Below are 27,471 nucleotides of genomic sequence, written 5' to 3' on the forward strand. Positions count from 1 at the left end.
AGCTGTTTTTTGAAAGCATGACTTTCAATGTAACATCACTTTCAAAGTAAAGGGCTCTGGCCTTCCATGTCTTTGGGGGTACCCTTAGCCAGCCTGCTTGCTCCCTCCTGCCTCATGAGATGTCCCAGGTCATGGCTGGTGTTTCCAGGAGGAGCTTGTCTCATGGGCAGCTGCAGCCAACCTGCAGTCAACCTGGATACTGCCTGGGATCCCCCTCTGCCTGGAAGCGTAGCACCAAAGTAAGGCCTGGATCACATTATGCCACCTGAGAATTGGGGTCAGAGTGTGAATTCAGGTTACCAGAGTGTCAGAGCAGAGACAGCAAGAAGGATTGGCAGGGAGTGTCACTTGCCCCCTCCACGGGGCAGCCTCGCCAGCAGCCCTCTTGGTTCGGGAGGGCATGATGCCAGGGTGCAAAGGGCCTGGCCTCCAGAAGCCCCTGAGAAAGTGGCTCCAAAAGAGGAAAAACAGATGGGCCAGAACCAGTCCTGGAACACAAACACCGTATATTTTATGTGCACAAATGTGAAAAGGAAGAGACAGAGGGACCAACGGAGACACAGAGCAGGCAATAGGCGCACAAACTGGTCGTGTGTCCTTCTCATGAGCTGCCCAACTGGGAGACAGTCCCACACACCTCAAAGGCCCTTTAGCAGTGCTGAGGCCTGCAGCATCTCCAGGTCTGGGTGGCCTCAGGGTGGAAGGCACTCTCCCTGCCATGGCTCCCCTAAGGGCTGGGCCTCTCACCTGTCTGCATCCCAGGGTGATGCCTGCACAGCCCAGGGCTTCATAAATGCAGGTTCTCATGAACTGACCCATTCAGCAGCTGCCTCCCCAGGAGACCCATGCAGAGTGAGGGACCAGGACAAAAGGGCTTCATGGGGACTCCCTAGGTATTATTGCTGTGAATAAGCATAGGCCATTGTGACTCACTGGCATTGAAGAGGGCACAGGGCACATGGGATGCCTAGCAGATGTCAGAAGCAGTTCAACCATGCAGGGCAACACATTGCAATCTGTAATTCAGAGATGCTGCCATGTCCAGTGGAGAGAGGCCCAGGACACCAGAGGTTCATGAACAGCCAGCAAACACTCCCCACCAGCACCCTTAATGCTTGGCAGGACTGGGATTATTCCAAACTTTGAGTCCCTGGCCACTAAGGGATTGGGGCCCTGATACCTAAAAAAGCAAGAGTTGAAGTCTGGGCTATCCCTGGTGAGACCTGAACCTGTAGATCCCGTGGTCAGGCCATGGGTTGTTGCCTTCCTTTGCTGGAGGTTTGATGCCTTATGAGGGGCAACTGGAGAAATGGGACACCTAGATGGAGCAGAAACACAATGCTGGATGTTGCCAGGCACACAGGCATACCCCCAGGACCTCCTGAACTTGGGAACGTATAGGACCCAGAGAGGAAATGGTGCCAGGGAATGCCCACAAGGCAACTTCTGGAGCAGCAAGACCTGGTGGGCCAACCAAGGATTTGCTCTGGCTGAGAATTATGGAGGCATCAACAAGCTGGCCACTGGACTCAGTTGTGGAATGCGAGTGTGAAGGTGGGTAGTGTGGTCTAGGGGCCCACATGGAAGGCCTGAAGGGGTGCTGGGAGACTAAGACAACATGGAATTAGAGAGAGAACCAAGGAAACAACTGTCCAGAGAGAACAGGGAAGCCAGACAATATTCTCCTCCTGGAACTTCCTCCACCTATAGATGGAAAACAATCTACTCCCACCGGAAGCCTGATTCTCTGTAACCCCCAAAGCCCTGGAATTGGGGCCACAATAAAATCAAAAGGAGGGCTGGCCCCTGCAGAAAGTAGTTCATCCCTGGATTTGAGGAGCCTGCCCAGGAAATAGGCTAGGAAATACCCTTCGTTCTGCTCTGGACAGGGCTAACTGCAGAAAATCTTGCCAAAGGCAGAGTCTGCAAGCTTTTCTCCAGACCTAGGACACAACTGTGGCCCACCCCACCACACCTTGCACCCCACCACACCCTGAACCCCACCACACCCTGCACAGTATGGGCAGGGCAGCCAGCAGGGAAGAGGACATTCTCTCCACAGGTGATACCGTCACTTTGTAATGATCCATAAAAAGGGAAAGGCTAATTACTACCTAAGAGTCCTAGTGTGGTCAAGAAGAGACCATGTACCATGGGATGGATGGGCCACTTTCTAACGGACCCTTCCCCTTGAGGAGTGAGAGTCAGAGCTGGAAGTAGGCTGGAGTGAGTATTTCACCTGTCCACTGCCAGCAATGGACCTGTCACAGGACAAAGGTGGGGCAGGGGAACCAAGGTGCCAATGCCCATGAGTGTGGCAGGGTTAATACTGTTTAAGGAGTAAGCTCAAAGGGTCAGCCTTGCTGGGAGAAGTTTGGGGAGAGGGGCAGCCCTGAGGTTCTGCTACCAGGGATGAGGCTCTGGCAGAACCAGCACTGATACCCTCCCACAAAGGAGGCTCCAAGGAGCCTTCCACAGCTGCAAGGTCCTCCTCTCTTTCTTCCTCTCATTCTCCATCAGTCTCCAATGCTGGATACCTGGCTTCTCCAACCCATAGAAAGCTAGACTGCTCAGTTTTGGCTTGAAAATAAACCAGGCAGGGAATAGATGACCTAGAACTCTGTCTTTTCCCCACCGAACTGACTTGCCTCTAGGTCCCCACTGTGGATCCACAGGGCCTAACCCAGCCTGCCTGTGCATTGGAGAGCATCATTTGTTCTCAGCTGAGGCACTGAGAAGGCAGCACTGCCACAGCCCACTAGACTGGGGGTAGGGAGGTGTAACTCAAGAACTCCCCAGGCATCAGGCCAGCCGAACAGTGGAGGGAAGGACTGCAAGGGGGTGGGGGTTGGGGGTGTCTCAGGGCTCCATCTCTGGCAGCTCCTGTGCTGGCTAGGGAGCTGGGGTGGGGCAGGTGTGGTGACCGACGTGGATAAAGAGCTGCTAGTGGTAAAGGCTTTGAAAACAAGACAGAAAAGGGGGAAACGCCACCGAACACACGGGGATTGAAACCTCCAAAAGCCCAAGGTTGGTGGGAATCCAGCACCACGGGGGCCCCAGAAGGCCAAGGGAGCAGCGCAGGGCCCTGGGGGAGGGGAGAGGAGCCAAGGGAGGGTCCCCCAGCCCTTGCAGACCAGCGTTGCTGCCACGCAGCCTCCTGGCTGCCCAGTCTCTCCTCGGCTGCAGCTCAGCAGGCCCCTGGGGAGGTATTGGTTGCAAGCAAGCACCTGAATATTGCCTAATGGAACCAGCCAAAGCTCAACTAAATCCAGATCAGAGGGAGGGAGGTCAGGCCTTGCTTCCCACCTGCGGCCCCATTCTCATTGTCCCTTGGCCAGGACAGGGCCTGCTGCTTCCAAAGTCAACTACATAGTCCATCGCTGCTCAGCCACAGGCCTCCTGGCACCAACCCCTGAACTGGGCCGCGATCCATGGACCCTTCCCAATGTCCCTCTGCTGCCTCCACACCCCATCCCCCAACACCTGACCACGGCCCCCCAACACCGGCCCCCGCGGAGGTTAGGGGGCTCTGTGTGCCCTACAGGGCTGAGGCTTGGCCGGAGCAGGGCCTTTGCTGCATGGATGGGGAAACCTCACCAGCTTGGTCTCTTTGTTCATGAGTTCCATGAGAGATCCCCAGGCCCCCCACCCGCTTCCTACTCAGTCAGTCTTGACGTGGCCGTTGGCCAGGGCTAGGGCGCCGCTGGGCTCCCCGGGCTCAGCATCCTTGTCGAAGCGGAGGCGGAGGGTGTTGCGGATGATGAACTGCTCCATGATGAGGGCCCCGCAGAACCAGGGCACGGCGTACTCCAGGGTGATGAGGCCCATGAAGTCAAAGTCGAACTGGGAGTAGTCCCAGGGGCAGGCGTTGAACTGGCGCAGGATGAAGCCGGTGGTGAACTCCCACAGGTAGGTCCAGAGCGTGTAGATGAGGCAGCGCAGGAGCAGCGGGCAGCGGCCGCGCAGCCGCAGGTACATGCGCTCCACGATGAGGATGGAGGTGCCGTAGATGAAGAGAGCCCACACGCTCGTGACCCCAGGGAACTTCCAGTTCAAGTTCACCACGAACTCCCAGGCCGCTGTGAACATCACCTCGCAGAAGTAGCCGTGGATGGCGTACAGGTACCAGCGGGACAGCGCCGTCAGGGGCTCGGCAGAGGCCATGGCGCCGACTGGGGCTGGCTGCGGGGGGCACAAGACAGACAGGTGAGGGCCGGGCGCGGCGGCTCACGCCTGTAATCCCAGCGCTTTGGGAGGCCGAGGCGGGCGGATCACTTGAGGTCAGGAGTTCCAAACCAGCCTGGCCATCATGGTGAAACCCCGTCTCTACTAAAAATACAAAAATTAGCCGGGCGTGGTGGCCCGCTCCTGTAATCCCAGCTACTTGGGAAGCTGAGGCAGGAGAATCGCTTGAACTCGCAAGGCAGAGGTTGCAGTGAGCCAAGATTGCGCCACTGCACTCCAGCCTGGGCGACAGAGTGAGACTCTGTCTCCAACAAAACAAAACAAAACAACAACAAAAAAAACAGAGCAAAGAACAGAATAACCCACCCACCCCACTGACTTCTCTGCAACTCTACCCAAATGCTACTTAGAGGGATGTGTCTGTACTCCCTACAGCTTTTTTGGATTATCTGTGGTCAGTTGAAGAGTCAGCTGGCCTGGTCCACCAATCAGCCCCATTTCTAGACTACTTGCTGATTTCTCGCAGGCCTATCCACTGGGGACCCCATTTCTTCCTCCACTTCTTCTCAAACAGTTCCATGTCACTCATATTTCTGAGATGTAAGTGACTCATCACATTTGTCCTTGTGTGTGTGCATGCCATTTTTTAACCATGTTTAAGTGTACAATTCAGTGGTCTTAAGTACATTCACATTGTTGTGCAACTATCACCACCAACCATCTCCAGAACTTTTTCATTGTCCCAAACAGAAACTTTGTATCCATTAAATACAAACTCCCACTCCCCATACCCTCAGCCCCTGGCAACCACTATTCTATTTTCTGTCTCTATGAATTTGACTACTCTGGGTGCCTCATATAAGTGGAATCATACAAACACTGTCCTTTTGTGACTGGCTTAGCATAACTGGCTTAGCTTTCACTTAGCCTAACGTCTTTGAGGTTCATCCATGTTGCAGCACATGTCAGAATTTCCTTTTTTTTTTTTTTTTTTTTTTTGGGACAGAGTCTCGCTCTGTCATCCAGGCTGGAGTGCAGTGGCGCAATCTTGGCTCACTGCAACCTCTGCCTCCCGGGTTCAAGCGATTCTCCTGCCTCAGACTCCTGAGTAGCTGGGACTACAGGCGCACGCCATCATGCCCGGCTAATTTTTCAATTTTAGTAGAGACGGGGTTTCACCATGTTGCCCAAGCTGGTCGCAAGCCCCTGAGCTCAGGTGATCCGCCTGCCTTGGCCTCCCAAAGTGCTAGGATTACAGGCGTGAGCCACTGTGCCTGGCCAGAATTTCCTTCCTTTTAAAGGCGGAATCATATTCCATTGTATATATCACCATATTTTGTTTATCCATTCATCCATTGATGGACACCTGGGTTGCTTCTACCTTTTGGCTACTGAAAATAAGGCTGCTATGAACACGGGTGTACAAAGGTCTGTCTGAGTCCCTGCTCTCAACTCTTTCAAGTACATATGCAGAAGTGGAAATACTGGATCATATGGTAATTCTATGGTTAACTTTCTGAGGAAACACTGTGCTGTTTTCCACAGTGGCCACACCATTTTACATTCCCCATCAGCAATGTACACGGGTTCCAATTTCTCCACATCCGCCCCAAACACTTGTTATTTTCTGTTTTGTTTTCATAATGGCCATCCTAATGGGTGTGAGGTGGTTCTCTCATTGTGGTCACATTTGTCTTTGCTCCATTAAATGGGGTTTTGGTGTTTGGTTTCAGTGTTGAGGGGAAACCAATGGATTGACACAGGAAAGAGTCCTCCCCAGTCCTTCTGGCTCCTTTTCCCTCCCCTCTTTTAAACCCCACCAGTCTTCAAGGCCCAGCTCCCATGCTGCTTCTCTCTACTTTCTCCTCGCCCTCCACCAGCGACTGTCTGCACCACTTACCTGGCCCATTATCAGGTGCCACCCCAATGGCTTTTTGAGGTACATGCTCTCATGATCCAACTAGCATGTGAACTCCTTGAGGACAGTGACTGTTGCACAGGCCGGTGCTTTGTGGCCTTGACGCAGGCCTGTCCTGGGCAGGCCCTCTCTAAATGATGTGTCCTGTTCATGCGGAGGGAGGTGTGGGACTGCATCAAGAATGGGAAGGTAGGGCTTGAGAACATAAATCCTAGCTCTGCCAGCTGCTAATGGCTTCACATCTCTGTCGATCCCCTCTCCAAGGTGCGAGAAAAGACAGAGGTTAAGGAAATGGCATCTGTAGTATGGACACCTGTCTGGGAATTCCAGCCTCACATTTCAGCTGAAGCAGGCCTGGTCACATTAATAGCTACCCATCCTTGTGCATTGCTCTGTGGTCTTCCAAGCAGTTCGTTCACATTTTGTCATGGTTCTTACATAATTAAGATTCAGGCTGGGTGCAGTGGCTCACACCTGTAATCCCAGAACTGTGGGAGGCCGAGGCGGGTGGATTACCTGAGGTCAGGTGTTTGAGAACAACCTGGCCGACATGGTGAAACCCTGTCTCTACTAAAAATACAAAAATTAGCCGGGTGTGGTGGCATGCACCTGTAGTCTCAGCTACTTGGGAGGCTGAGGCAGAAAAATTGCTTGAACCCAGGAGGCGGAGGTTGCAGTGAGCCAAGATCATGCCACTGCACTCCAGCCTGGGCAACAGAGCAAGACTTCGTCTCCAAAAAATATATTTATAAATAAAATAAAAAAGATTCATGTGAAGGTCAGAAAATTTTACTCCCATTTTTTTGCAGTGAGACAGAGCTCAGAGAGGGGACATCATTTGCCCCATATCCCAGGGCCAGTAAATGGAAGAGCTGAGATTAGAACCAATATCTCTTGCTTTCTACTGCAGAACTCATCCCCTGCACACGACTGCCCATCTGTTAGACATACGTACCAAATGTCACTCCCCTGCTCAAAAATGCTCGATAGCGGCTGGGCACAGTGGCTCACGCCTGTAATCCCAGCACTTTGGGAGGCGGAGATGGGCATATCACCTGAGGTCAGGAGTTCAAGACCAGCCTGACCAATATGATGAAACCCCGTCTCTACTAAAAATACAAAAAAACAATGGATGGGTAGGTATTAATGTGACCAGGCCTGCTTCAGCTAAAATGTGGTGGCATGCGCCTGTAATCCCAGCTACTTGTGAGGCTGAGACAGGAGAACCGCTTGAACCTGGGAGGTGTAGGTTGCAGTGAGTCGGGATTGCACCATTGCACTCCAGCCTGGACAACAAGAGCGAAACTCCGTCTCAAAAACAAAATGTTCGATAGCTCCCTATTTCCTAATGAAACACAACAGCATCCTTGGCCTGCCATTCAAGATTCTTCATGACCTTGCCCCGATTGACATCTTCAGCCTTTTCCTCACAATCCAGCTCTTCCTGTCTTTCATCTCCATGCCTTTGTAGGTCCTATTCATTCTGTTAGGCGTGCCTTTCTCCTCTCACTTCCGTGAGTATAAACCAGCTTGCAGGTTACCTTCAGAACAAAATCTCTTTCATTCTCCCAGGTCCCAAGTCCTCTCTTCCTCTTCTGAATTTCTACAGCACTTACTCTGTCTCACTCCCTTTGCTACACGTTATTTTCTGTTATATTATATTGAGAATTTCGGTCCCCGGCCAGACCTCTTTCCTGTGTGCTGCACCTATAGCTCCTGCTCTTCCTTAGACAGCTCCCCCTAATGTCCCGCAGGCATCCCAGACTCCCTTCCTAAATCAAACCCATGGGCAGGTGTGGTGGCTCATGCCTGTAATCCTAGCACTTTGGGAGGCAGAGGCAGAAGGATCACTCGAGCCCAGAACTCTTGAGTTCAAGACCAGCCTAGACAATGCAGTGAGACTCTGTCTCTAAAAAATAAATAAATAAAATCAAACCCATTATCTTTTCCCCAAAACCTGTTTCTCTCCTAAGACCCCCACCCCAATTAATGGCACCACCATGCACCCAGTTAGAACCAGAGGTCTCGAAGTCTGTCTGGCTTCCTCTGCCACATCCCCACCCTAACATGAGTTCCTGAGAGTGAGGGCCTTGCCTGCCTGGTTCAGCACAGTATTCCCAGTGCCCGGCACAAAGCCCAGCACACAGTAAGCATTCAAGACAAGAATAAAGACATTTCTTAGTTAGCAATTCCATATAACAAATCATCCCAAAAACCATGGCCTAAAACAACTACCGTCTACTGTTACAGCTCACATGTCTGTGGTTGGCGGATGGCTGGGGCAGTGTAGCTCCACTCCACCTGTCTCTCATCCTCCTGCAGGGCCCAGTGGACTTGCCTGGGCATATTCTTCTCATGGCAAGGGCAGAGGCACAAAGCTGAGCAAGCCCAGCTGTACATGTGTGGTTCAAGACTCTGGTTAAGCCATGCCCACCAACATCCCACTGGCCAAGGGAAAGCCACCAAATCAGCTACTAACTCCCACCCTTACCACCTCTTAAATATCTTTGGGATCCATCCCCTTCTCTTCATTACTCTTCTCATTGCTGCCGCTGCTCTGGTTCACGCCCTCATCATGTCTCACCTGGATGACTCTAAAGTTCTCCCAGCTTTGCCTTCTTCCTTCTAATTCACTCATCACAGGATGAAAGAGTGTGTAGAAAAAACGCAACCTTTCTAAAATGCAAATCCGATGTTTCTCGCCACTTGAAGCCCATGAGTGGATCTTCAACATCTACAGAGTAAATAAAGCTCAAACCCCTGGGGACGGCTGGCAAAGCCCTTCACAACTTGTCCCTGCTTCCAATCCTGTCCTCCAGATGTCTACCTTGCTGTTTTTGCTACCTGGGCCCCACCCAGGGCTGGTGAACCCTCCTTTAAGACCCAGCTCCTCCTCTGTGAGGACTTTCCTAAGCACCCTGACTCCAGAGCTGTCTGCCCACTTCTGCACCCTCCCTTCTCTGTGGTAATAGTGAGCACTCTGCTTCACTGGATTCATCTGAACACCAGCACCAGCAGCCTCCTGAGGAATGCTTGTTTAAGATAGTGGTAAGAGAAAAAAGCAGGATTCAAAACTGAATATTCAACCTAACTCCGATTCTGCAAAGGCATGCATATGTGCACATATACAAAAAAATTAAACAACAATCATCTCTGGATGGTGATATCATATGTGATTTTTTTCTTTATATTTTTCTGCATACTTTTTTTTCCTAACACGCATGTATAACTTTTATAAAACTGAAATTTCATCTTAAAAATGCTTATGGAGGCTGGACATGGTGGCTCACCCTGTAAACCCAGCACTTTGGGAGGCTGAGGTGGGAGGATCATGAGGTCAGGAGTTCAAGACCAGCCTGGCCAACATGGTGAAACCCTGTCTCTACTAAAAGTACAAAAATTAGCTGGGTGTGGTGGCGTGTGCCTGTAATCCCAGCTACTTGGGAGGCTGAGGCAGAAGAATTGCTTGAACTGGGACCTGGGAGGTGGAGGTAGCAGTGAGTGAGATCGTGCCACTGCACTCCAGCCTGGGCTACAGAGCAAGATTCTGTCTCAAAAAAAAAAAAAAAATGCTTGTGGAAGCTGGGTGCAGTGGCTCATGCCTGTAATCCCAGCACTTTGGGAGGCCGAGGCGGGTACATCACCTGAGGTCAGGAGTTCGAGACCAGCCTGGCCAACATGGTGAAACCACATCCCTACTAAAAATACAAAAATTAGCCGGGCATGGTGGCATGCGCCTGTAATCTCAGCTACTTGGGAGGCTGAGGCAGGAGAATCGCTTGAACCTGGGAGGCAGAGGTTGCCATGAGCCGAGATAGCGCCACTGCACTCTAGCCTAGGTGACAGAGTGAGACTCCGTCTCAAAAAAGAAAAAAAAATGCTTGTGGAATGAATATGTATTCACCGTATTCATACCTTGTGTATAGAAGGTGTTCAATGAATTTGCTAAGCAAATGAACCCAAAGAAACCTGAAGTCACATAAAATTATTGCAGGCTCTTCCCTCCTGGGTCATCCAACAACAAACCATGCCTCACAGGTATCAATATGGCCAGCTGGTTAAGTTCAGGGACCCCAGATGATCCTAACTGCCTGGGTTGGAATCCTGGCTGATGCTTTCCACCTGTGAGACCTAATGGACGCTGCCCAACCACCCTGTGCCTCAGAGACCTTGTAGGTAAAGTGAGGATAATGGAAGTAATGACCACAGAAGGCTGTTGTGAGGATGAATGAACTAGTACATATACACTACTTAAAATACAGCTAAGGCTCCAGAAAGGGCAGCTGTCATTTCTGGCACAGAGCCAGACCTCTGGACAGCCCCTCCTGCTTTTACACCACCTCCTACCTGATGCAGGGTTACTGTGCCCCTGCTCTCGGCAGCCTCTAGGCAGCCCTTCCTGTCAAGCAGGTTAGGTCTTCATCGCAACCCTGAGCACCAAGCTAGCGAGCCAAGAAATCGGGTGGCAATAATAACCCCACATATGGCCCTCAGGAGAACAAAACTCCCACAGACATCCCGGGAGACTGAAGGTGAGCCTCCAGCTTCCCTGTGGCTACCGAGAGATGAATGGAAGAGGAAGGGTGTCAGAGCCAGCCCGAGGGGCAGACTTGAAAAGACGGTGGAATGAAAGGGGAACAGCCTCTCACCCCCTCATTTAATCTCCTACCCCCCGGCAGGAGAGAACAGATCCAGGCTCCAGGGGAACACACCGAGGTGGACTGAGGGCCTGAGACAGATGGCACAGCACAGGGGTGTGGAGACCTCTGGACCTCCTACCCCGACTCAGGCCCCATGACCTGCACGTATCCCCCTGGCTCTTCCAACCCCCAGGGCCTGGGCTGAGGGAACGGGAACCTCACAGGGACTCTCCTGCAGCAGCCTGACATGACTGTGTGGATCTCATCACTCAGGCCAGACCCCAGCCTTGAGGCTGACTTTAAACCCTGCTCTTCTTGCCTCTGATCTCTCTGGGATGGCCCAGAATGGTTTCCCAGCTGGTAACAGATGGGAGGGTCCAGTCTCTTCCCCAACCCCAGCAGGTAACTTGGGAGAGTCAGACCCCAAAACCCTCAGAGCAGAAGCAAGAAGAAAGGGGTAGCTGTCAAAGGGAGAGAGAAACATAGGGTGAGAGACAGGAAGCTGCTGAACAGAAGAGAGGATGGAGTTCATGCCTATAGTCCCAGCACTTTTGGAGGCTGAGGTGGGAGAACAGCTTGAGGCCAGGAGTTCGAGACAAGCCTGGGCAACATAGCGAGACCACCATCTCTACAAAAAGAAAAAAAAGTAGCCTGGTTTGATGTGGTGTGCCTGTAGTCCCAGATGCTAAGGCAGGCGGATTCCTTGAGTTCAAGAGTTTGAGGCTACAGTGAGCTATGATTGTGCCACTGCACTCCAGCATGGACAATGAGCAAGACCCTGTCTCTTAAAAAAGAAAGAAAGAAAGAAAAACAAAGAAGCGAGATGGGGGAGAGAGAAACAGGGTGTGCCCCAAGCCCAGATTCTGTTTCTGGGCAGCAGGAAGCCATGGGTAGTAGATGGAGGGGAAGCACACCACGGCAATGTCAGACAGTGTCCGAGGGCGGAACTAGGAGAACATAGCTGGTCCATGCAAGACCAACAGGGGAAATTAAAGACCTGAGTCAGGGCAGAAGATGGGGTTGAAGAGAAAGGAATAGGAGACAGTGTCATTGGCTGAGGTGGCAGCTCCCATTGTGGTGGGGAAGATGATAATATTAGAGGCTGGGCATTGACCTGGATGCGTTTTCAGAACCCCACTCTCCAAACCCATTTCTAATCAGCACAGGAGCTGTGCTTAACTTTGAGCTAGGACAGGCTCACCCACCCCATACAGGGCCTGACAGGCCCCTATTCCCTGCCCCAGCCTCCACCCACCTGACTCCCTGTACCCCCGGGCCCCTTCCACTAGCTCCTTGCTCAGCCCTGGGATCAGAGCCCCGGGAAAGCCTGCTGCAGAAGGAACTGGCAGCTCAGGGGACCTTGGCTTCTTTCTCCTGGTGACAAACAAAACTGTCCTGAGACCTGTGACATGAAGATAGGACAGCCCAGGAACAGAAATTCAGGGTGGATTGAAGAGGAGGAGAGTGTGAGCAAGGTTGAATGCAGGAGGACAGAGTTTGGAGAGCAAAGGACAGCTTCACAAGCAGGGTTTGATTGAACAACACTCAAATCCAAGTCCTCATATCTGATGAAAGGGCCTGGGCAAACAGAGTCCCAGGGAAGGGCCAGGACTCAAGGCGACTTGTGAGGGCTGGGAACTACCCCTCCAAGGGAACAGGTGATGGGGAAGGGGAAGGGGAGCTGGCTTTCAGAGCCCTGCTCACTAAGAGCATCTCACCAGCTGCTCTCCGAGCCTGCTGTTCCACAGGGTGGCAGGGGACATGGCCAGCAGTTGAGAGGGGTAAAGAGGCTGACATAAAAGTCTAAGACAGGCTGAAGGCAAAACCAGATGGAATAACTGCCCTTGGTTTTGTCAAAAACTCCCATCTTGTTTCAGGGGGCTAAGGTGCCACAACACAATGACTGGGAATTTTTGTCCAGAGAAGCATCTGGCCAGAAAATCGGGATTCCCCTCCCATGCAACCGGGCTGGGAAGGCCTTCCGCTTTCATTCCACTCACTTCCCAAGCTTCACTCCCCATCCCCAGGCACCCCCATCACTACAGTTCCATGTTCTGGGGAGACCCACAGCCCTTCTAGGAGACCCCGGAGGGCAAGGCAGTGGGGGACAGCTTCAGGAGCCCTTGGGTGGCTCTGTGCTGAAGGTGAGTGGCTTCAATGAGGAAAGGGCAGAAACCTCCCTGAACTTCCCCTGTTGTCATCAAGTTAGCAGGGAGGAAAACAGGGTTTGCTCAGGGCCAGAAGGGAAGCAAGTGGAGGGAAACTCCTGTAGCCACTGGCTGGTGCACATGCCGCAGACTTCCACCCTTTTGCTGTGGGCGCCCCCCAAGGAAAGCCCCTGGGATTAGTGATACTGCAGGCCTTGATGAAGTCTTCCCTCCACCTCCCAAGTCACAATAATAATAATAACCAGGTGCTCTTCTCAGTATTTCCATGTATTAACTCAAAAAATCCTCAAGCCCATATTACAGATGGGGAAAGTGAGGCAGAAAGAGGCTACATTCTTTTTTTGTTTGTTTTTTGGTTTTTTAGATGGTGTCTCACTCTGTCACCCAGGCTGGAGTGCAGTGGTGTGAACTTGGCTCACTGCAACCTCTGTCGCCCAGGTTCAAGCAATTCTCATGCCTCAGCCTCCCGACAGGCTGGGATTACAGGTTCCCGCCACCACACCCAGCTAATTTTTGTATTTTTAGTAGAGACGAGGTTTCACCATGTTGGCCAGGCTGATCTTGAACCCCTGAGCTCAAGTGATCTGCCTGCCTCAGCCTCCCAAAGTGCTGGGATTATAGGCATGAGCCACCACACATGGCTGAGCCTACATTCTAATAACTATAAAAGGCAAGGCTGGGATTCCAACCCCACAAATCTGGCTCCAGAGTCTTTGCTCCTAATCAGCACACTGCACTGCCCCCAAGGCTGACTACAGGCTCCTCTGAGGGTACTACCATTATCTGAGTTCCTGCTTCTGGAAGGCTGGGAGGGTATGTGGAGAGACAACAGGAAGCAAGGAGAAGGTTGTGAACTTCTAGGTGGATCATTAACAAACCTCGCAATTGGGTGTCAGAGTTCCTAAAGGCTCCCAGCCTGTTCCTCAGGATCCACACAGAGGCCATCCGGGGTCAAAGCTGACAGTCACAGGACCATGACAGCAACTAACTCTCAGGCCTCAAGGCATGCGCCATTCAAAGGCCCCTCACCAGGACACACACAACCCAGAGGCCCCCTGACTGCCAGCCCACCCTAGTGCTCCTGGGAATCTCAGATGGCTCAGCCCTGCCATGGAGACACCAGCCAAGAGCAGGGGCCAGCTGCCCAGAGGAGCAACAGCCAGCATGTCAGGAGCAACGGTCCAAACACAGAGGATTTCAGGGGGCCTCAGATCCCAAGCAAACCCCAGCAGGAGGCAGGGCAGGGTGAGTGGACTTGGGGGATGGAGTCAGTTCTGGCACAGAGATACCTGGGGTTCAGGAAGTGAAGGGCGCCCTGCACGGGGGGCCGGCAGGCTGGCATCCCAGACCTGTATGTGGCTGCCTTGCTGTTACCATTCAGATCTCAGCTCAGCTGTCATATCTCAGGGACTTTTGATTCCTCCATTCCAAAATAGCCTCTCTGTCACTCGTATCATTCCATTTTATTTTCTACATAGTACTTTCACTTTCTGATATGTTGCTACTTATTTATGGTCTGTCTCTCCTCAACTAGAATGAAAGCTTCATGAGGGCGGGGGCACTGTCTTGTCCATTGCTGTGTAATCAGTGCCTAGAGTGGTGCCTGGCAATAATACCTAGTAATACTTGTAGAATGAATGGATGGATGAGTGGGCCCAAACAGGCCCAGGCCCTTAAACACTGATGAGGGCAGGTATAAACAGCTAGCTGCCTCAGTCTCTCTTCCCTCCTTTCTTGAGAAATACAGCCTTCTAAAACGTTTAATTCTAGCATTTAATTTTTTTCTAATTATAAAAGCAACATGTGCTCACAGCTGAAATTTAAACATTACAGAATGACATAGAAAGCAAAAGTTCCCTGTAATCACACATCTTAGAGAAAGTCACTATTAATGGTATGTTGTGTAGTCGTCCAGATTCAATTTTATTTTTTAAAAAGCCAATCCATGCATCATAGAAAAAGCATTCATAGGCTGGGCGTGGGGGCTCACACCTGTAATCCCAGCATTTTGGGAGGCTGAGGCGGGAGGACTGCTTGAGCCCAGGAGTTTGAGACCAGCCTGGGCAACATAGTGAGACCTCATTTCTAATAAAGAAAAAAAAAAGAAAAAGCATTCATAATTCTGAACTAACAGCGATTACCATTTCTCCTTTGCAATATTTTCCTATGTGTGTATTTTACAAGTCACCATAATATACTTATTTGCAACCTGCCATTTTCACTTGTCATAACTATTTTTCCAAGTTGTTATATAGCCTCTGTGCTCATTATTATAATGGCTGTGTAGTATTCCAGCAAGCGGAAAACTGTAATTTACTTAACCTAGATGTCCAAAGGGACCAGTTGTTTCCCATTTCTACTACTACAGATGATATAACGAGAATTACCTTTAATGCCTGTAATGGAAGAATTCAGCCCTTTTCTTCTCTGGTACTATTTCCTAATAAGATATCTTAATGGATAATTCCAGAAGGGGAATCACTGAACCAAACGGTACAACAGCCTTAAGGCTGATGGCATAAATTGCTCTGGGGAGATGTGTCTCCCATCTGAGTCACCACATTCCCACAGAGGCATCCATGGCCATCTCTTTACCCCCAACCCCCCTCCTACAGTCTAGGCTTGCTCACACCACCCTGGCTACAAATCAACGCAAGAACACACTTCCTGAAAAACACTCCAGTCAAACTGACTTTGCAAGCCCAGGCTGAGTGGAAAACAGATTCTGGCCCTGAATTATAAACTCTCAACTAGGAGAGTCAAGATCTACCTAAAGTGGAAACCTTTACCCCTTTTCTACTCCCTGCAAATTCCTGCATGGAATCTGAAGCTCTGGGCTCCCATGGACCAGCCTAGGAACTCCAAAAAAAGCTTGTCTGTTCAAGATTGCAAAAGCCCAGCTCTGCCTGCCATGCCTTCTGGGGAGCTTCCTTCCTGCAGGTCTCTGATCCCACCAGGCTACGGGCCCTGCACAGACATAACAGCCTTCAGGCCAGACAGGCCTCTGGGGGTTGGGAAAGCAGCCAATTGTCATTTTTTAAGGCATCATCAAGGAAAATCCAGGGGCTGAGGCTGGAAAGAAAGGCCTGTGAGGACAGGCAGGGCTGTGCAGTTAGGAGCCTCTCACCCTACCTCGAGTTTGTCTTGCTGAGGAGATGCTGCTACTGACATGTGACAAAAGCAAGAGGACCTGCTCCTCCAGATCCCCTGGTGGTCACTCTTATGGCAGCTAAGGCTCACAAATCCCCCCACCTCCCAGGGCCCTGGATGCCCTACTCCAGGCCTCCTAGACCAGCACCACATGCATTGCTCATGGCTTCTGGGCAGAGTCCAGTCCCAGGTAATGCACGGTCCTCACTGTACAGATCTGAAGCCTGATGACCAAAGTAGATGCTGTTTCCCAGGTGTGGGTGCTCACTTCACTCACGCCAGCCAATCTGAATGATATGGTTTGGCTGTGTCCCCACCCAAATCTCATCTTGAATTTCCACCATGTTGTGGGAGGAACTGGGTGGGAGGTAATTGAATCATGGGGCCAGGTCTTTCTCATGCTGTTCTTGTGATAGTGAATAAATCTCATGAGATCTGATGGGTTTTTGTTTTGTTTTGTTTTGAGACAGAGTCTTGCTCTGTTGCCAGGCTGGGGTGCAATGGCGTGATCTTGGCTCACTGCAACCTCTGCCTCCCAGGTTCAAGCAATTCTCCTGCCTCAGCCTCCCGAGTAGCTGGGACCACAGGCACGTGCCACAACGCCCAGCTAACTTTTGTATTTTTAGTACATATGGGGTTTCACCATGTTGGCCAGGATGGTCTCAATCTGTTGACCTTGTGATCCACCCACCTCAGCCTCCCAAAGTGCTGGGATTACAGGCATGAGCCACTGTGCCCGGCTGACCTAATGGTTTTATAAGGGGGAGTTTCCCTGCACAAGCTCTCTCTCTTTGCCTGCTACCAACCTTGTAAGATGTGACTTGCTTCCCCTTGCCTTCCACCATGATTGTGAGGCTTCCCCAGGCACGTGAAATTAACCCTCTTTTTCTGTATACATTTTCCAGTCTTAGGTATGTCTTTATCAGCAGCATGAAAACAAACTAATACACTGGGTCTGGCCTGGTTTTTAGAGGCCATGTGGCCATAAGACGGCTCCAGCATGTGATGGCCCAATATTGCTTGACATTCCCCTCCCATTGCAGAACTGCAGCCCTGTGACAGGACCTTGGATGGGGAACAGACTCAGAACTAGAACCTCCAGACTCATGCCCATGTTGATGAGGTGCCAAGCAGGCAGGATCGCTGGGCTGGTGATCCCCTGGGTACTTGTAACATACTCACTTATCACACCCTTGAGTGTGCAGCTCACAACAGACATCAGGATCACTGTCCAGGAGTGTCCTAGGTTAAACTTTGTTGGCTGGGCCTCAGTGCCATTCTCAGCAACGCAGGCAACCATCAGCCCTAGGATTCAGCTGATCCTTGGCTGGGGGGCTGGCAGCTTCCATGTGTCCCTGGGAATAAAAGAGGAGGCTTTTATTAGCTTAAACTGCCCCCAGCAGATCCAAGGCAAACACTGCAAGGGCCTGGGCTCTGGGTTCAGCACCAGACACTCATCCCACCCTGGCCACCAGGGCCCCCTCCTGGAACCTGCCCCCTCCTCTTTGCATCCAGTTTGCTCAGGTCTGATTAATCCAGCCACAAGAGTCTGGGATGGTCCTGGACAATCCACACGTCAGGGGTTAGGACTTAGGGCTTCTTGCCTGAATGTGTGAACACTTGTGAATCTGAGAGGGGATATAATTTTAGAATCCAGCTCCATTCTCATTCAGCTTCAAATTACATTCTCACCTTCACCCTGTAGTGGGCACATCTGTTCTCAAGGGCGGTCAGAACCTCATGGAAGGCAGACAATGTAGGACATTTGTTTCAGCACTTTGAAAGCAGAGAACAACCACTCGTGCAGAAAAACAAAATGTGTGCTAAACCTTTCTATGTACAATTCTACCTCTCTAATATTTATTCATCCCATTTTATTATTTTACTATTATTATGGTTGAGGCCCTTCCTATGAACATCAGTAACCAGCTACAAGCTAATACAAATCTTACTTTATAATGCCCTTTGCCATGTACTTTAAAAAAAAAAAATCAAATAGAGACAGGTCTTGCTATGTTGACCAGTCTGGTCTCAAGCTCTTGGCCAACCCTCCCACCTCAGCCTCCCAAAGTGCTAGGATTATAGGCGTGAGCCACTGTGCCTGGCCAGCCATGTACACATTTTTAATACTATCCCTAAGATTTGATTATTTAATGGAGATTCCAACATTTTTTGTTTTAATATGAAAGTGCTAAAGCTTCCCTGAAAACCCCCTGGATACAGCACCATCTGCATATGCCCAAGGACAGCACTCAGGCCCAGCATGGCCCTCTGGCACAGCCCAGCCACTCAGAAGCTGAGAACAGTATGTGGCTGGGGGTGGGAGCTGGCACTCCCCTGTGGATGACCAGGCAGGATGGACCAGAGGCGCTGGTCTGTGCTGATGCCCACGTCCACCTTCCCCGCTCCCCTCTGACCCCCAGGCTCTCTGAGTAGAGGCCACTTGGGCCCTTGCTCAAGCTGACAACCTGTGAGGCAGCCAGGCAGCCGAGGAGAAGTGAAAGGGCAGGAGCGAGGGACCTGAAACTCACTGTATGGTGTGGTTTCGGGGGGTGCTCCCCTGGGTCTCCCCTCAGGGCCTCTGCACTGAGAGCATCACAGTGGGCTGCTGTGCTCAGCCTTGCCTCCCCCTCCCCAGCTCCTTCACAAACGGGACCCTCCAACCCGCCCCGATCTGTCCATCTTTCCCGCTTATCCCAGCCTGCCGGATGGCGTACAGGGGTCACCTTGACACGTACCTATCACCTTGAGGAAAAGGCTTTAACGGAGCATGTCCGAACCCTCTGGGACTCCCTCTCCACCAGCACCACAAGGACCATGTGCCTGGGGAGTTCAATCCCACCTGTGGAGACTTCTTCCCACCCTAGGCCCTCAGCCACATCCACGGCACAAGTCAGAACTAAAACAGAAACAGAAACCAAAGACCACATCCTGCCGGCACAGCCTGCAGGTTACTGCAGCCAGCTCTGGGAGCCCACTGCCTGCTGGGGTGCAGCCCTGGCAGATGAAGCCCCAGCACTCAGAAAGGCTCCTTTTGAGGGCAGCGTCCCACCAGACACCTCCCGCTTCCTGGTCTGCAGGCTTTTTCCCCAGGAAAAACTTAGTTGCAGGGAGGACGAGATGATGGTGCACCTCTTCCTCCAAGTGCATAAGCTGTCCCTAGGCCTCACTGACACTCCCTATCCCCCAAGAGTAGGTCCCAGGGGACAGGGGACATGAGGCTCCTTTGAGGACTGCAGGACCTGAACCAGAGGTTCTTGGAACATATGAATGAATGATGAGCCCTTATAGCAACTAACATATGGATGGAACTTAGATCATCTCTGATGATTTTCTCAGGCTCCTGAGGGGTAGGAAGGGCAGAAATGGTCACCTCTATTTAGAAATGAAAACACAGAGGGTTCAGGACATTAAGAGATTTGGCCAAATCCAAACATTTGATTCAAATCCCAGTCCTCAGCCTCCAGAATCACCCTGTCCCCATACGATGTGCCTTCGAACTGCTTCCCACCCAAATCTCATCCTTAAGGCACATGTCTGCACACAAGGGTCTTCGAGTCAGTGTAATCTACTTAGTCTGTTCCAAGTAAGCTGCTTATTTTGCAAACTTATAGCTGAGTTTGTCCGTGCAGCTTCTGGTCAATATGCCTGAGACGCTGCTGGGAGCGTGAAGAAGCAGAGACCACCGGCCTGTTTCAAGCCCTGTCATCTCTCCTGCCCTCCTCTGCAGCCAGCATTCTGACTCCTTCTTCCAGACCCTGTCCCTCCTCACTCCTTTGCGATGCCGTCCCACAGCCTCCGGGTCATTCCATCACTGATGTTCCCGGGGGATCTGACCATCCTTCAACTGAAACATATCGCCCCATCTTAAAATTCTTTCTATATGTCTGTTTCCCCCACCACGCTATGAATTTCTTGAGATCATAAAATTTCTGCTGGATGGATGGACAGGCAAGGTGGAGAAGGGCCCAGCTACATTTAAATTCTTGGGCGACTGAAATATTCAACGTTACTAATCAAACATAGCAATGTCTTGTGTTTTTCTCTGATTTATAGGCCACCATCACAGATGGGCCATACATGTTGGTTTATTACAGGCAAGGCTGTCTCTGCAGGTGAAGGAAGCAGGGAGTGTGCTCACTCTTCTTTCTCCCATCTCCAGGAGCCATTGTACCACCAGAGAATGAAGAGAGGCAGAGTGGGCGGCCTGGGTTTGCACAATACAGAAGACATGTCCAACATCACGCAAGGAAGACTGGGGCAGGAACAGACCGTTCCAGGCATCAGGGGAGATACTGCAGGCTCCTACGTGGGCAAGGGGCCAAGCACAGGTTCAGGTCAGAGAATAACAACTCCTGTTCTGTTATTTCTACAATGTGCTGGCACTCTCAAAAGCCACATCAGTTTTCATGCACATAGGATTCACTTCCCAAAGAGGCTACTGGCAGGAAAATTCCCTTTGCACCATTTTCTCTCCTTTCCTATAACTATTTAAGGTAAGCTGGGCTTGCAGGATTGAGTCTCTGCTTCTCTGACCAGAACCTAAAAACCAGATCTCTCTCCCCGGCCCCTCATCATCTCCTTGGCCTGGAACCTAACACTGGAGCCAGAAAGCATGCAGGCAAACACTACCTCTGTTTTTTTACCCCCACTCTCCTTTTCCTTAACACTCCCCAAATCTCCCTGTAAAGGAAAAAAAGTTTTTTCCTTCTGCTGTCACACTCAAAGCAGAACACTTCTGTGACCAGATATGGGGTGGGCGTGGAGGGGGTCCCCCACACCAAACATTTCTCCAGCAGACACCAACTGGGTCTCCTACAGTTCATTTAAACTCTGATGCTATCTATCCTGAGACAGCAGCAGATCTCACATTTTGAGGGCTCAGTCCCACAAGACTGCCCCCACTTCAGATGCCAGTCACAAGTAGTAGATCGTCACCTATGCTTCTGAACAATTGGCTACAAACCAGGGTTTCCATGACCCCCTCCTTGGGTTCTATTAATTTCCTAGGATGGCTCACAGAACCCGGGGAAACACTTACCTTTACTGATTTATTACAAAGCATGCAGATGAACAGCCAGTTGCAGAGATAGATAGGGTGACGTATTAGGGGTCACTCACCAGCACTGCCACATGTTCAGCCACCCAGAAACCTATCAAATCTTGTTCAAGAGTTTTTATGTAGCTTGATCTCCACCCTCCCACACCTTTCTTGGAGGTTGGAGGGTGGCGCCAAATGTTCTAATCCTCTAAGCATTTGGTCTTTCTGGTGACTGTCTCCATCCTGAGGCTGTCTAGCCCCTCCACCACCCCACCACTTTCCCAGTAACTTCATTAGCATAAACTCAGGTGTTATCAAAGGTGCTTATTATGAATAACAAAAGACATTCCTTTCACTCAGGAAATTTCAAGGGTTTTAGGAGCTCTGTGACAGGGACCTGGGACAAAGACCGAATACATTTCTTATTACACTACACTCTGACCCAGGTGCCCACAAAGTAGAGAAGATGCCTAAAGGCCCACTGGGGAGCCCTCTGGTTACTCAAAGCCCCCAGTTCTTCCCACGTGACTCAGAACAGCCACTTTTACTTATCCTAGAGTAAGAAAAGCCCTGAGCACAAATGGATCTGGTAACTTCCTACACCAAGGAGGGGCCAAGCTCAACTACAAAAGCAATCAGTATTCCAGATCCCCTGAGGGGAAAGCCTGTGCCTGTCCAGCTCCCCCAGGAAGCAAGGAGAGGCCCAGGCCGTGGGAGCCTGCCTGGCATGGGGAAGGTGCATGGAGATGGGAGCCAGGCCCCAACCCCACGGGGCCCTGTCCTTCCCCTCTGTGCCCCTTGCTCTGAGCTTGGAAGCTGCATTGCCCCGCCTGCCCAACGTCTCACCCCACTGTCTTCTGTCTCACTTGGAGGCCACCTGTCCTTTCCCTCTCCTCTCCCCCTTCCTCCTCCCCATCTAGCCCACTCTATCTCACACGCCCCTCTCAAAGTCCCCCACTGAGCAAACCCTGACCACCCAACTCCATCACCTTGGAGGGTGGTCTCTGGTCCCATGTCTATTTCCTCCCATTCCCACCCCCGGCAATCAGTAGCTGCTGCTTGCTGCCTGAAAGGCTGGACAGCTGTTGGGCTCTCTAATTAGCTGCCTGGCCGCCATCCCAGAGCGAGGCATGTGTTACTGTAAAGAGCTGCCTCACCTTGCCTTCATCAATAATCCCCTATGCAGATCCCATCAGGCAGCAGCTGAGAGGCCCTAGAATACTCTGCACATGAGACCAGCAAGCCTTCTCCTGTCAGTCAGAAAAAAGAGGCAGCGGCCTCACAGCCTCACTGGCAAAGTGACCAGGATTTTATCTGGGTTCTCCCCACTACTGCCCATGTCCTTAGGGTGTCCTGGAGGTTACCCCGCCACACTGCACCTTCAGAAGAGACGGGGACCCTGCCCCTTTGTTGCCTCACCAGGGAGGCAGAAAGAAGCCCAGCAGGGCTTTCAGAAGACAAGCCTGGACCACTCCTATGGTGTGACAACAGGACTCCACTTTTCACAGCCTGTACAGCCAAGCCACCTAGAGATTTCCAAACAACGAGAGAACTTAGTCCAAGAAGTCCTGTGGTAGCTGGTTTGTTTATTCAAGGTGTTGTATTCCAGCAGTCAATAAATATTTACTGAGACCCAGTGAAGGCCAGGTACTGTACCATGTGTGAACAAGACAATGTTCCTGCCCCCTTGGAGCTCACAGGCAGGTGGGAGATTAGCAATAACTAAGCAGCTCCAAACATACTATAATTTCTAATATTATGCCATGAAGATGGGGAAGGCCAGGTGGGGGAAAGAAAGAAACCAGATGCTGGAAGGTGAGTCTTAAATGTTAAGGAGGTAGCATTTGGGTGTAGGTTAGAAAGATGAGAAGAGCCATGCAAAGAACTTTGAGAAAAGCATTCCAGGCAGAGAGGACAGTTAGTGAAGAGACCCTGAAGTAGGAGAAAGTTAGACAAGTTTGAGAAACAGCAAGGCCAGAGTAGCTGGTGTTAGGCACAGTTTATCTTCAAAGGTTTCAGTTCCTGGTTCTTTGTTCTATTCTGAAAGTAATCTTACCCATCCATCTATCAGCCCTCCCTACCTCTGTTGCACCCAAACACGCCCAAGCATATGCCATCACCTATGTACTCATCTTTTCCGTCAAGTGCCCACCCTTGCCTCCTTTGATGATGTCAACAGTAGCCAATCAGAATTAGTTTAGATTGTGCGGTCCAACCCCAGCCAACACAGGGAGGACACAGGAACAGGGTCTGCATTAGGGATAAAAACCCCTGCTCTCCTTTGTTCGGTGTGCTCTCGTGATCGTAACTGACACAGGCAGCACCCTTCTGCAGAAGTAAATTGCCTTGCTGAGAAAACTTTTTTTTGCCTGAGTGCTGGTTTCACTTTGCGACACCAAGCTTTATTTCCAACACTGAGGGTCAGTGTGCTTTGGATGCTGTCAATACCCTGCCTGTTGGGGTGAGCATCAGGCCCAGCCTGGCCAATCACAGCACCACATTCCCCTGGTTCTGTGATTGGTTCAGGGATGGATACATGCTCCAATCAGAGCCAATCCTGAGATTCTTGTTGGAATGGCCACAGAGACCACAAAAGAGGCATCCTTTTCTTTTTTGTTTTGGACTTGGAGCTATAAGGATGTCAGTCTGAAATTGACAGGGTAAGGCCAGGGGCAGTGGCTCACACATGTAATAAACTTATTTATTTAAAAATAAATTTTTTTTTTAATTGAAGGATGAGAGTTGTTCTGGGGAATCTGTGACAGTTGCTGTCTGCTCTCCATCTGAACCAATTGGTACTGTTCCTTTCCTTAAGTAACAGCCCACAGGAAAGGCCAACATGCACTCAGCTGGACACTGACCCCAGCCACACCAGGCACCTCCATCATAAGCCTTAAGCCCAACAACCCCTGCCCTTCACTCAGCCCCTTGCTGGACAGCTCCATCTACTGAGAAAGCACCCAGTCTTGCTAATGCTTAAAATATGGCTCCAAACAGCACTTAGGCAAGAGTAATTAAAGGGAATGTTATCTCAGTCAGTCTCTCATTAGCCACGTAATTAGACTGCTGAAAATAATTAACATTCCTTTTGACAAAGGATAAGAGGACCCATTACATTCATTAGGACAGCCTCAAACCAGCCTGAGAAAGGCCGAGAAGATAATTTAGAAATGAGACCCAAAGAGGTTATGCAGCTTTCTCAAGGTCACAGTGCTAGTAAGGGCAGGGCTAGGATTTGAAGCCAGGCAGTGTGCCTGTGGGTTCTGTGCTCTATCAGAGAAGCAGCTGTGGGGGCTACAAGGTTTCAGCCAGCAAATCCAGGCACAGGAAGGGCCCTGAATTGGTGGTTATTGAATCTGGAGCAGCCAGGCCAATCGGCCCCACCCCCACCCACCATGCTTATACTCTGGACACGGGTTGAGAGGTAGGGGATGCCTAGACCAGCTCTTGTCAGTGCCCAGCAGGTACATCCCACCCTCCTGTCCACAGCCAGTGATGGCTGGCTGTGGTGCAGAGAATCAGCATTCACATTGAGGTAACCTGAAGACCCCAAGATCCAACAGAGGAACACAGAACGAAGGCTCGCCCAACATTTGACAAGAACCAAGGCTACAGAAGAAGCACCAAATTTTAAAAACAGAAGTGGCCAGATGCAGTGATTCAGGCCTGTAATCCCAGCGCTTTGAGAGGCTGAGGTGGGAAGATTGCTTGAAGTTAGGAGTTTGAGACCAGTCTGGGCAACATAGTGAGACTTTGTCTCTACATAAAAAATTTAAAATTAAATAAAGCAAGTGGGGCAAAATGTTAATCACAGGTGAATCTGGGTAAAGAGTATATGAGTGTTTTGTACTGTTCTGGCAACTTTTCTGTACATTTGAAATTATTTCTGAATAAAAAATTTGGAGGCAAAAACATCAGGGACCCTCTTATTAGGACAGGGGGTGGGGCCCAGGAACAGACATGGAGGCAAATCCAGGGAGTACCACACTGGTCATCAGAGGTCTCCACTGGGCACAAAAATTCCAGCTCTGGGGTTTCCACCTGCCAAATCCCTCCTGGAAACATTTCCTCTTCCAATTTGGCCCTCCTTTTTCTTGCTTCTCCATTGATTTACTCCCACCTCCTCCCCCCAGGATCAACAATCTTGCAGAAGGCATCCATCCTAATGCCAGAAGACAGGGTTAAACTTTGGAGTGTATCCGTATATGTAGTTAATATTTCCTGGAGATATTTTGACACCTGTTTTGTCCACAACCCATAATAATGAGTCAGGTTACATTTGTTAAACCACAGCCTTCTGGATTTTTTTTTTTTTTTTTTTTTTTAGATGGAGTTTCACTCTTGTTGCCCAGGCTGGAGTGCAATGGCACAGTCTCAGTTCAGTGCAACCTCCGCCTCCCAGGTTCAAGCGATTCTCCTGCCTCAGCCTCCTGAGTAGCTGGGATTACAGGTGCCCGCCACCATGCCCAGCTGATTTTTGTATTTTTAGTAGAGATGGGGTTTCACTGTGTTGGCCAGGCTGGTCTTGAACTCCTGACCTCAGGTGATCCACTCACCCCGGCCTCCCAAAGTGCTGGGATTACAGGCGTGAGCCACCATGCCTGGCCAGCCTTCTGGATTTTATATTTTATTTCCCCTAAAGTTACATGCTATTCCAAGTCACACTGCCTGACTTAGGCCTTCAGGCCATGTTCCTCCCTTCTGAGCTCTCAGGCAGGATTTCTAGGGTAGGTGCCCCATTTCAACACCTCAGCACCGTCACAACCACCTAATTCCAAAGCAAAGCCCTCAGACACAGGCACAGCCTCCTCCTCAGGTTCACTGTCACAGCTGTGTGTGGCCATGTTAGATAACGCACAGCCAAACAGCTGAAAGAGTCTTTACCCACTGTAGTCCCAGCTATTCAGGACACTGACGTGGGAGGATTGCTTGAGCCCAGGAGGGCAAAGCTGCAGCGAGCTAAGATGGTGCCACTGTACTCCAGCCTGGGTGACAGAGTGTGACCCTATCTCTTATTATTATTTTTAAAAATGTTGTATCTATTTATTTATTTATTTTGAGACCAGGTTATGAGACTGGCTAATTTTTGTATTTTTGGTAGAAACGGGGTTTTGTCATGTTGCCCAGGCTGGTCTCAAATTCCTGGGCTCAAGTGATCCACCCACTTCGGCCTCCCAAAGTGCTGGGATTACAGGTGTGAGCCACTGCTCCAGGCGTTTTTTTGTTGTTGTTGTTTTGGTTTTTTTTTGAGACAGGGTCTGGCTCTGTCACCCAGGCTGGAGTGCAGAGGCACGATCTCTGCTCACTGCAGCCTCTGCTACCCAGGTTCAATAGGGTGTGCGATGACTCTTGAGAAATTAGTTTGTGAAGAAAAGGAGAGAGAAAAGCTGCTGGAAGAGAAGTAGATGTGAGAGAGGTGTCCTCCCTCTCCCTCCCTCCTTTCTTCCTTTTCTCTTCCCTTCCCCTTTTCTTTCTTTCTCTCTCTCTTTCTTTCCTTCCTTCCTCCCTCCCTCCCTTCCTTCCTCCCTCCTTTCTCTCTTTCTTTCTTTCTTTCTTGCTTGCTTGCTTTCTTGCTTGCTTGCCAGAGTTTCCTTCTTGTTGCCCAGGCTGGAGTACAGTGGCGCAATCTCAGCTCACTGCAACCTCTGCCTCCTGGGTTCAAGTGATTCTCCTGCCTCAGCCTCCTGAGTAGCTAGGATTACAGGTGCCTGCCACCGCACCTGGCTAATTTTTGTATTTTTAGTAGAGATGGGGTTTCATCGTGTTGGCAAGGCTGGTCTCCCGACCTCAGGTGATCCGCCCGCCTCAGCCTCCCAAAGTGCTGGGATTACAGGCGTGAGCCACTGTGCCTTTCTTTCTTTCTCTCTCTCTCTCTCTTTCAAGGTAAGAGAGACCTAAGGATGTTTAAATAGTAAGGAGAAATCACAGCGAGGGAGAGCTTGTGGGTGGGGTATACGCTGCGGGCATACACGAATGCCCTGGGTTGTCTGGGGTCGCGGGAGGGCAGCGCAGTGAGCATCCGTCCCAAGGTTAGGCCAGATACCTGTGTCATGGTCATCCCCTTTACAGAGAGGAGACCCAGGCACGTGGAGTTAAGTGTAACCTGCCTAAGGTCATACAAATACTGAGACACTGTAGCCCAGGCCGAGAACGCAGGTATCCCAGTCCTGGGCCCTCCTTCCAGTGCCGGGATGAGGAAGAACTGACGGGCAGCTCTGTCAGCACCATAGTAGGTGGGGAATGCCACAGATACTTACAAGTGGACACCTGGAATGCAATTCCCATGTGGCCAACCAAAGAACTCTCCCACATGACTTTGGAACGTTCTACTGGACATCACAGAGGTAAAACGTCCATTTATAATTATCT

The 27,471-nt window shown here is 50.7% G+C and overlaps 1 protein-coding gene across 1 annotated transcript in view; it reads right to left on the reverse strand.

Moving 5' to 3' along the window:
- Positions 1-489: 489 nt before the first annotated feature.
- Positions 490-27,471, reverse strand: part of TMEM229B (transmembrane protein 229B) — a 45,114-nt gene continuing 18,132 nt past the window's right edge. The window contains exons 2-3 of the mRNA XM_024232029.3: positions 17,244-17,416; positions 490-4,182 (exon numbers count right to left, since the gene is read on the reverse strand). Coding sequence (XP_024087797.1) covers positions 3,661-4,164 — 504 coding nt within the window. The 5' untranslated portion in view covers positions 4,165-4,182; positions 17,244-17,416 and the 3' untranslated portion in view covers positions 490-3,660. The remainder of the gene's footprint in view (positions 4,183-17,243; positions 17,417-27,471) is intronic.

The sequence above is a fragment of the Pongo abelii genome, chromosome 15 (assembly GCF_028885655.2).
Source record: "Pongo abelii isolate AG06213 chromosome 15, NHGRI_mPonAbe1-v2.0_pri, whole genome shotgun sequence".
Taxonomy (NCBI): Eukaryota; Metazoa; Chordata; class Mammalia; order Primates; family Hominidae; genus Pongo; species Pongo abelii.